This window comes from Ctenocephalides felis, unplaced genomic scaffold (genome assembly GCF_003426905.1).
Source record: "Ctenocephalides felis isolate EL2017-DRISC unplaced genomic scaffold, ASM342690v1 CF-g0.4_SCAFFOLD_01492, whole genome shotgun sequence".
Taxonomy (NCBI): Eukaryota; Metazoa; Arthropoda; class Insecta; order Siphonaptera; family Pulicidae; genus Ctenocephalides; species Ctenocephalides felis.
In genome coordinates, this window is record NW_020537646.1 from 10,493,724 (window position 1) to 10,504,404 (window position 10,681).

General features: G+C 29.8%; 3 protein-coding genes across 3 annotated transcripts; 2 read left to right on the forward strand and 1 right to left on the reverse strand.

Moving 5' to 3' along the window:
• The first annotated feature begins 569 nt into the window (after positions 1 to 569).
• On the forward strand, positions 570 to 7,104 carry LOC113370818 (lysyl oxidase homolog 2-like). The gene is made up of 5 exons (XM_026611503.1): positions 570 to 605; positions 821 to 1,052; positions 2,997 to 3,294; positions 4,875 to 5,032; positions 6,887 to 7,104. The coding sequence occupies exons 1-5, from the start codon at positions 570 to 572 to the stop codon at positions 7,102 to 7,104; spliced, it is 942 nt and encodes a 313-aa protein (XP_026467288.1).
• Positions 7,105 to 8,086: 982 nt separating this feature from the next.
• On the reverse strand, positions 8,087 to 9,088 carry LOC113370718 (protein lin-52 homolog). Its single transcript, XM_026611412.1, has 4 exons — positions 8,854 to 9,088; positions 8,570 to 8,776; positions 8,394 to 8,504; positions 8,087 to 8,332 (listed from the first exon to the last, which is right to left on the reverse strand). Exons 1-4 carry the CDS (start codon positions 8,891 to 8,893, stop codon positions 8,193 to 8,195), a joined length of 498 nt encoding a protein of 165 aa, XP_026467197.1. The 5' UTR covers positions 8,894 to 9,088; the 3' UTR covers positions 8,087 to 8,192.
• Positions 9,089 to 9,350: 262 nt separating this feature from the next.
• On the forward strand, positions 9,351 to 10,521 carry LOC113370717 (proteasome subunit alpha type-7-like). Its single transcript, XM_026611411.1, has 3 exons — positions 9,351 to 9,541; positions 9,686 to 10,129; positions 10,312 to 10,521. The coding sequence occupies exons 1-3, from the start codon at positions 9,440 to 9,442 to the stop codon at positions 10,513 to 10,515; spliced, it is 750 nt and encodes a 249-aa protein (XP_026467196.1). The 5' UTR covers positions 9,351 to 9,439; the 3' UTR covers positions 10,516 to 10,521.
• The last annotated feature ends 160 nt before the right edge of the window (positions 10,522 to 10,681 follow it).

The window sequence follows — 10,681 nt, forward strand, 5'->3', positions numbered from 1 at the left end:
AGAGTGGTCTTTAATATGGACATTTTCGAATTTCCTTGCTCCTAAAGGCTCAAATGGTACCAAATTTATAAAAAACAATTCTCTGAAAGTTTTAGCTCTTAATATTAACTTTTAGATAGTGCGCAATTCAATCAAACTTCGTATGGAAATTGGAAAAATTAAAAAAAAAATTAGGTATAACTTAGGGACAAATGAATTAAAAGTGAATAAATTTGTCATTTTTTATTGAATTGAAATTTATTTTATGCTATTTCCATACAAAACTTTGATTGAATTGCGCTCTATCTAAAAAAAACAATATTAAGAGCTAAAACTTTGAGAGAATTGTTTTTTATTAATTTGGAACCATTTGAGCCCTTGGGAGCAAGGAAATTCAAAAATGTCCATATTAAGGACCAATATATATATATATATATTATATATATATATATATATATATATATATATATATATATATATTAGGAATTAGATACGAATGATTGCTAGCTAACAGTAATTTTGTAAAGCTGTTTACATTTAAATACAAATTTATTCTGCAAAAATCTTATTGCATTTGCACATACAAGACTATGATTTTCATAATATCACAAATTGGAAAGCATAATGTAAAACAAACTAATTATGCTGAATGAAATTTTATTCAACTTGTCCAACTTGGAAGCACTGAAACTACATAAAAACTTTATTAATTTTATCAGAATTTTTAAATGAATGGAGATTTTTCTAATTAGAAGAAGTTAACTTTCTGGCTTACTATGTACGTATCTTATTTCAGCAAAGTAGTGCGGATAAATATTTCATTAATTTTGATTGTTCTCAGATACGAGTAGGATCTGGTCCTTGGGGAACAGTTTGCGGCGACGGTTGGTCCCTGCTGGAAGGTGCCGTCATTTGTAGGCAACTGGGATTCGGATACGCCAACGACGCGTTGCAAACAGATTTTTTTGGAAATGGAAACGGATCGATGTTGCTCAGCGGAATAAAATGCCATGGGAACGAACCAGATATAACGCATTGTCTGCATGACACCATTGGCAACGTCACCTGCCCAGGTAAGTAGATAATAAACAACTTTTGAACAATGGTGATGAAACTAAAATTATTATAAATGATCCGTTGCGTTCTTCCGATTTTAAAATTAATACGGTGGCGGAAATAGCTCACTCAGTAGCGTTCTCGATTCACACGCTGGAGAAATTCGGTTTGAATCTCCAGCAATACCAGAAATAAAAATATAAAATATTAAACTAGATTAAGAATCAAGAATTGATAATTTGTAGAATACAAGAAAAAAATTGTATTAGAAGTAAGAGGGAAGAAAGAAGTTTAGTTTAGAAGATGAGAAAAATATTGAGAAGAAAAAGAATGGAAATCAGTAGAGAAAAAATGGAATGGGAGAATTGGATATAAGAAGAGATAGTATATATATATATATATATATATATATATATATATATATATATATATATATATATATATATTGATGAAGAATGTATAAGAAATATAAATGTAACATTTGTATATATTATGAGGAAAAATAATATGAATAATGTAGGTGGCTAAAAATGGTGAAAAGCGGAGGCCAATAAGATTTAAAAAAAATTAATACGAGGAAATAAAAACATTCTTTCTACAACATTTTACAAGAATTAAAATTAACGAATTATAACAGTTTTGGCCATCAAGTGAATAGTGACATTTAACTAGGATTGTCTGTTTTCAGTGACTCGTCAGTGATTTTTCATGATATATAAATTGTGTTTATATTATGTTGCAGTTCAGTAAATTTCACTTGTACTAAAAATTCATGGTCTCTAAGCAGAACCACGTTGCAATAAATTTATTCCACATAAAATCCATCGATTCGCTTGTATTACACTATAAAATGTTCAACTAGTTTTATATAGAAACTTTTCTCCTATTTAAAGGTATATTTATTCATTAAAGAAAGATATTTTGTAAAATTATATGCAAAATTAATTATCAAACTAGTGGGGTACATGGCATCGTGCCTTAAGGCAAATTGCTGAAACTTTCCGTACTATAGTTAAAACTCTTGATACGAAATTCAAAAAAATTGACACAAAATGTGTACACATGATTAAAATCTCTATAATATATCTGATAATTTGATGTGCATATGTCTAAGGATCATTTTTGACCGCCAAAAGGCATTTTTTTAACTTATTTTTATTGAGTCCATAACCTCTAGACCTGCCTTCCCAAAAATATAATCAGTTCTTCACCTTGTCACTACAAGTAAATTGTTTTTTGATTATTAAAATTAGACGCTCCGTTCTCTTAAAGACTGAGTTACCGTTTTTGGCACTTTTTGCCCCGTATCTTCGGAACGGCTAGACCTGCCTGCGCCAAAAACTAATCAGCACGTCTTTTCTTATCCACACGGATCGAATGTTTTTTGAATTATTCAAATCGGTTAATCCGTTTTCCCGAAATCGTCGACAAAAATTTGTATCCGCACACACGCATACACACACGCATACATCCATTTTTTCTAATGTATGCCAAAATATTCAGAAACCTTTGAAACGTCGAGAAATGCAAAAATTTTCATTTTCGATTTTTTTGCGATTACTATAACTTACCCTACGGGAAGTTAAAAATACAAGCAAAATTAGTTATCAAATTCGTACTTGATGTACAGCAATTAGATCGACATTTTCACAGTTTTTACTACCAAGAAACAAGCATAACATCTTCAATTGCCATAACAACGCTATCTTATCGTCTATGTTACTGATATATTGCATATGATATTTCTAAATGTGACTTTTATGATAACAATTACTGAAATCATTCAAATAAATGCCTTATTAGAGCACAACTCGTTTTAATCCAGAGATACGAATATCTGCACCACACTTTGCCTAAATACAGTTTTCATTAGTAGCAATAAAGTTATAAATTTGAAAAATCACTTCAATAATATCTCATGGTTATATTAATAACAATTATTTTTAATCCTTTAATCATAGGATTAAAAGGGCACGTGGCCGGAGTAACATGTACCGACCAACTACCGGATTTAGTAATAGATCACATCGAATTAGAAAGAACGGCCCATTTAGAAGATAAACCCATGTTTTATCTCCAATGTGCGATGGAGGAGAATTGTCTAGGTAGTCAAGCGTATGTAATTCAGAGGCAGAACGACGCTTGGCATTTGGAAACCAGGAGGTTATTGAGATTCACTGCGCGCGTATTAAATGCCGGCACCGCAGATTTCAGACCGTCGATTCCTAAGCACCTATGGGAATGGCACATGTGTCACAGGTGAGATTTAAGCATCATGCACTAACTAGTAGTAATAAGATATCGAGACGAATATCAAATAGATATCAAATAATAAAAGAAAAAAAACATGGTTCTACACAGCAATTATAAGTAGGGGAGAGCAAGGGGCTTGTTGTAACAATTTATTTTTAAATTGATAGATATTGAGATTCACTTATTGTATTGTAAAGCAGAATAGATGCTGTAACTATTCCTCTATCAAATCCAATAAAAACTAGTTGGTATTGGTATTTAGCCTTGAAGCAAGTTACATGAACTTCCCGATATGTGTAAATAATCGACTTAATCAATATAAATTAATTTATGAGTGATTAGAAGTATTCCGAGAGGATTTATTACATATTATTCAAAACGAACGAACAAGTTAACTTGCAGTATTTTCTAAAAGCAAATTCTCACAAATCAATAATTTTTGTAAATTAACTAATTTCCGTAGAACTTTAATGGTTTAGTATGTTCATTAAGATCAAGTACTCTATCGTTATACTAAGTAAATCGTCTAATTTTAAAGTTAACAAACGTCAAAAAAACTACTCATTTTCTCAAACTTTGATGAATTTTTAAAATTTACCTACTTGTCGTAAGACCGTAATATTGCAGTAAGTTCTATAAGACCATGATATACATCGCCAAAAGAAAGTTTCATAAAAATCGGCTTAAATTTTTTTTCAACTGTTAATTACACGAAAACGGCTCGGTAGATTTTCACCTAAAACTAATCAGTATCATTCCCAACTAATATCTTTCGAACAGTTTTTGATTTTTTGAAATCGAATCGGTAGTTTGAGCTCAAATGTGGATGAAAAGTTCAACCCTTTTTTTCAAATTACAAAGAAACGGCTTGGCAGATTGTCGCACAAAACTGACAATCGATAGTACTCATCGAAATACATCAAATGGCTTTTAAATTTCTGAAATCGGTTCAGGCGTTTTTGAGAAAACGTCGATGAAAGGTCTAATTTCGACAAATGCCAAAAAACGATACCAATTTTTGCAAAGTTTGACGAATTTTCAAAATTAAACCAATTGTTGTAGGGCCGTAATATTTTAGTATGATCTAGAAGACTATAGTATCTACCGTCAAAAAAATAATAATAAAAATAAAAAAGTGAAAAAAAATTTTTTAACACTTTATTACGAGAAAACGGCCTGGTCGATCTTTACCAAAAACTAATCAGCACGATTCCCAATCAATATCTTTCGAACGGTTTTTGAATTTTTATAATCGGTTCAGAATTGCGGGCTAAAACGTGGACGAAAAATTTTTCACTTTTCTGCTATTTATAAAGAAACGTCTCGGCCGATCGTCCCACAACAAACAATAGTCCTCGTCGAGATACATCGAATGGCTTTTAAATTTTTGAAATCGGCCCAGCCGTTTTCGAGAAAACGTCGATTTACGGTAAAAAATCTGTTCACATACTTTTTCCAAATTTGGTCTCATTTGATTCAGAATGGCTTGAAACGTCGAGAAAAAATAAAATTAGCGAATCGGATTTTTTGATGAAAACAAACTTCTCCTTCGGGAAGTTAATAATAAGTATATTTTTTCTATCTAGGCATTACCACAGTATGGAAGTTTTCGCAACATTCGACATAATCAATTCCGAAGGCAGGCGAGTTGCAGAAGGACACAAAGCATCATTTTGCCTGGAAGACAATTTATGCATACCAGGAGTGAAACCAAGATACGCCTGCGCAAATTACGGCGATCAAGGTACGTTTGATTATATAATTATTTACTTATCTAAAATGCAAATTTACAAAAGGATTAAACGCTGACCATTTAGAATTCGGGGCATGATCCGGAAGGTACAATAATAGAGAGATGGATTAACTAGATGAGTATTTTCATTTGCATGAAGTCTGAGAGTCGTTCGGGATAATCCTACCATCCGACAATATAAAATAATTCACAAGAAAATGCTTATTATAAGGATTTTTCAGTTATTTCGATAGAAATTTACATAGTAAGAAAATTTTATCTTAATGATTTTGACCTATATCAGTATTGTTAGATTTAAATAAAATATTTAAACTTGGCATTATAGATAAACTTTATATAAAAGCTGTACCTTACAATCTTGAGAAATATCGATTTGAATTTAGTGATAAGAAAACATTATTAATGAACGCATTCATTATACTAAATCGCGTATAATAAGAATGATTTTTTCATATGTTATTGAAAAATATACTTATAAGATTTGCGTGAACGAAATTTAAGTTATTCAAATTTTTAATACCAAAAGCGATACCACAATATGGTTTATCTACCCTGAAAACATCCTATTTCTAACGGTAAATAATACAAATTTTGATAACAAAACATTACATCATAATGTAAATAACGAATCGAATGATTTCACATTTTACTTTATTCGATTGTAGATTCTTAATATAAACACAGTAATAATTATTACTAAAATATAAATTGTGTTCATCTAAAGATCCTAAAGACTGAACGGTGTACTTGGGGTTCAAAACTAATGTTTGATTTCGTTTCAAATTAAATTGATATTGAAGATGAAAAATAGTTATTTTACGATACCCCCCAGTGGGTCAATAACCTACGTATGAAAAAACTTTTTTCGGATGCCCCATATCATTTTATATTTCAAATTATTAGAGCGTTCGTTAACTTCTTTAATAAATCAAAATAAATTTTTAAAACTCACTTATTATCTGTGAGGACTAAATCTGAGCAAAAGGGCACAATTACAAGAACCAAAAAGATGATTAAAAACAATAATATAAGAAACTGATATACAAAAATAATATTTCTCATATAATTCTTTTTTAAAATCTGTCTGATGTTTGGTTTTTAATGCTGCAACGTTTTGCAAGAGAAAGGACAATCTTCATGTCCAATGGTACCCTCGCCATATCATGTTTTAGAGGAAGAAAGAAATTATTGTCCAGGTCTTTTGTCAATTTTGTGATTACATTTCGATTTCCTCTTACAATTTCGCATCATTTAAAAAAATATTGTTAAGTGGAATTCATTGTAGCACGGTGCTCCGTAATATTGTGCCCCACGTGAGACAAATCGATCAATATTAATCATTGTAGTTAAGTTAACAAAAAAATACTTAACGATAATTTTAATCTAAATATGCATGCAAAATAGAAAAATCGCAATGACTTACCTGTATATTATCGGCCGCTCGCAAAGATCAAAACCATCCTCAAATACTCATTCAATTGTCATCAAAAAGTCATCTCCTTCTAATTTCATGCCCTTTTCAAACCGGTACAGTAGTTTTACACATTCAATTCATTAATCTGGCACTACTTAATTATGTAGTTTAACACCAAGAAATAAAATAAAGTTTTAGTTTATTTCTACTACTAACAAATTTTATTGACCACACGTGTTCGATTGTTTGTTAGTTCTGAGCCATAGATAAACAAGTATATGTTCTGAACCAATGTGCAAATATAGACATTGATGAATCTGAACTTCACTTAACTATAAATTATCACTTTATACTTCAAATTATTAGAGTGCGTTCGTTAACTTCTTTAATAAATCAAAATAAATTTATAAAACTCACTTATTTTTTTTTAGGAATTTCTGTAAACTGTTCCGATATCTACCGCTACAATATAGACTGCCAATGGGTTGATATTTCTGAACTAAAGCCAGGAATTTACAGAATGAAAGTATCAGTGAATCCAGAATTTAAAGTAGCCGAAATTACTTTCGATAACAATGCCGCCGTTTGTGAACTAATATACACCGAAACTTACGCAAGATTATTCAATTGCAGAGTAGAAAGACCTTAGAAAAAGTAGTATTAAATAATTTCTTACAAAATAATAATTTCCTTATTATCTCCACAAATTTTAAATGATAATAAGGATATGAAACCAACATTAAATTATTATTTTAATGTTTTTTTCTCATTCATTCATTCACTTCAAATATATGTTATTCATACATTGTTAAATTACTTTTAAATAATTTAGATGAATGCTACATCTCTGCATTTATCTATATTAATAAAAAATAATTGATAATCCTCCACAAATAATAATCTTGTTATAAGTTATGCAGAACTACAATTCATGTTCATTCAAAAATCTATTTGTAAGTGTTGTAAAAAGTGCAAATAAAATTTAGAAAAAAAATAGTATTAAATAATATGTGTAAAATAAAATAATTAGAATTTAAGTTATCATAATGTATAAATAAGATTTTATTTTGGCATAATAAAAATGTACTTATGTTATAAATTAATTTCATTTAACTTGCACTTATTATAACATATTATTTTACTATATATTACTAATTATTTATTTACAGATTCAATGATAATTATTTGATTCTATTTGGCTTATTATGAAAAAAGAAAAGAAATACTTCAAAAGCATTATTATGATCTGTCATAATAAGCTAAAAGTATGAGTAAGGCTCGAATTATGGATAAAACAATTTTCTTTGAATTGAATAAAATAAAGTTGTCAGTATTCTGGCATTGATAATTATGTACGAATATGAACACATGAGTATTGAAATTCTTAGTGCTATCATACAATATATTAATCAGCCATACAATCATTAATGCAATTATTACAAAGCGTATGAGATCTATGATTGAACATAAAATGCCAGTACAAAAATAAATAATGATAAAAACTGTATTTTTGACTGCCATTTTATGTTTAAATTAAATATTATTTATTTCTTTCATGATTTGTTATATTAAAAATAATCATAATCCACAATTATATTCATAATATTCAATTTCTCTACTTGTCGATTTGAAACTTATATACATACATCAATAAATATCTACATATTGCGTAGCTGTTACAATAATTATCTAATTTATACACTATCTAGTTAAAATCTGATTTTTTTTTAGTTATCATTATGAAGGTTTATAAGAAAATATTTTTAAATATTTTCCCCGAGTCATTTCTCTTGCTTCCTCAACGCCTAGTTGGTAGGCTAAATCATGCAGTGTTTTTATTTCTGAAATTAAACCTCTAGTCGAGTGTGTTGCAAGCCCTAAAACATAATTTGATAAAATTGAGGTTTCAATGTAATTCGTAACCACAAAACCACTTACTGTGCATTAAATCGATATCTTCAGAGGTTAAGGGACTCAGCCAAACTGGTAATGTGCTATTATTTGAGTGAGATGACATATGAGCTGATACATATTCGGTGACTCCGGGGACTAAAATACAAAGAATCGTATAAAATCACTTTTGAGTAATGAGTATGAATATATGTTTTGGTTACTTTGCTCTGGCCATAATTCGGGAGAAGATCTGTCCATTTTCTCCATGCTCATGAGGCTTTCGTTTAAAATAGGTTCATCATCTTTTGAAGCATCCTCCTTCTCATTCAACTGCTTTTGTCCTTGCTCTAATTCTTCTACTTCTACATCTTCTGCATCTTCAACTTCTTCTACTTCTTCTACATCCTCTATTTCTTCTTCCTCCCCTTCTGTGTAAATAAATAAGGAAAAATTATAAAATACGAACTTGAACTGGAAGAAATGTAAACTGTATATAAGCCTTTACGTGATTCTTCTTGCGATGCAGGCGGTTCAGAATCTGACATTTTAAGACCTCAACGGCTTTGCAAGGAACTTAATATAGGTTCGGATTTAAATTAAGAAGTTCTTATATTTATTATAAGTAGGTAACTGCACAAATGATCAATAATTAAGGACGGATTTAGTTAATTTTTTAGATATAAACACACATTTAAAATCAAACACAGCCGGTATATTTTATAGTCCACTTGTCAACAACGTACATGTATGAAGTTATAAGCAAATTTTCAAAACTTCGATCAGAGCACCAACATTGTAAAGTGCTTTCATTACCATTTTATATGATAAATTTATAAAATATGATGAATATTTAATGAAATATGATTTCAATGTAATGGAAATATTTTAGATTTTAAATATAATTACTCTCATATTGTTGATCATCGTTTTATTCTGTATTTTATTTCCCTTATGTTGATTTACCTGCAAACTCTATCATTAAGTATTGCACACTTCAGTTGCGTGACTGTTTGATTTTTATTCAACTTGTCGGTGTCATTATATGTTTGTTTTTAAGAATATTTAAGTACTTTAATAAATAGATTTAAAAAATGTCGGCACGTTACGATAGAGCTATCACTGTTTTCTCTCCAGACGGTCATTTGCTACAAGTTGAATATGCACAAGAAGCCGTCAGCAAAGGCTCAACTGCTGTATGTAAAATGCTAATCATTGTATATTAATCATAATTACTGAAGTTTAATAAGCTAGGAAAATAACAGATTTAAAATATTGCTTTGAGTTCTTGTTGTTCAGTAATAAATTATATTCATTAAATATTTTATTATTATGGTTAGGTTGGAGTTCGAGGCCAGGATGTTGTTGTCTTGGGTGTAGAAAAAAAATCAGTAGCAATGCTGCAAGAGGAACGAACTGTACGCAAAATATGTTTACTCGATGACCATGTAGTTATTGCATTTGCTGGGTTGACGGCTGATGCTCGTATCTTAATTAACAGAGCTCAGATGGAATGTCAGTCGCACAAACTAACAGTAGAAGATCCTGTCACATTAGAGTATATTACACGTTATATTGCTGGTTTAATGCAAAAATATACACAAAGCAATGGCCGAAGACCTTTTGGTATATCTTGTCTTCTTGGAGGTTTTGATTATGATGGACAACCTCATTTATATCAAACTGAGCCTTCTGGAATATATTATGAATGGAATGCTAATGCAACTGGTCGAAGTGCTAAAACAGTTAGAGAGTTTCTAGAGAAATACTACACTCCAGAAGCAGTAAGTTATGATGCATATATTTCACATTTACATTAAATTTTCATATATTGATCAATAATATTTGTCTAGGTTGTTTTCTATAATGAAACAGATTTAATTTTATTTATGAATTTGCTGTTCAATATTTTGAGAATATGCTGAATCATTTGCATTTTATGTTTATCTTTTATTTTTTGCATCAGGTGGCAACTGAACATGATACTGTTAAATTAGCAATAAGAGCACTCTTGGAAGTAGTTCAGTCCGGCAAAAAGAACTTAGAAATTGCTGTCATGCGCAAAGGTCAGCCTATGGAAATGCTATCAAGTAGCAGCATTGAAAAATATGTTGGAATCATTGAAAAGGAGAAGGAACAAGAAGCTGAAAAGAAAAAACAGAAAAAGTAATTTAATTGGAACTATTAATATTTTTTTAATTCAATAAATAAATTAAAATATTTTTTTTTTTTTCATTGAGAGAAACTTTCATTTTGATAATTAAATTTATTATATATTTTCATTTAAAAATATAGACTATGATACACTCACCAAATTATGTTAAGTCATGGACAAT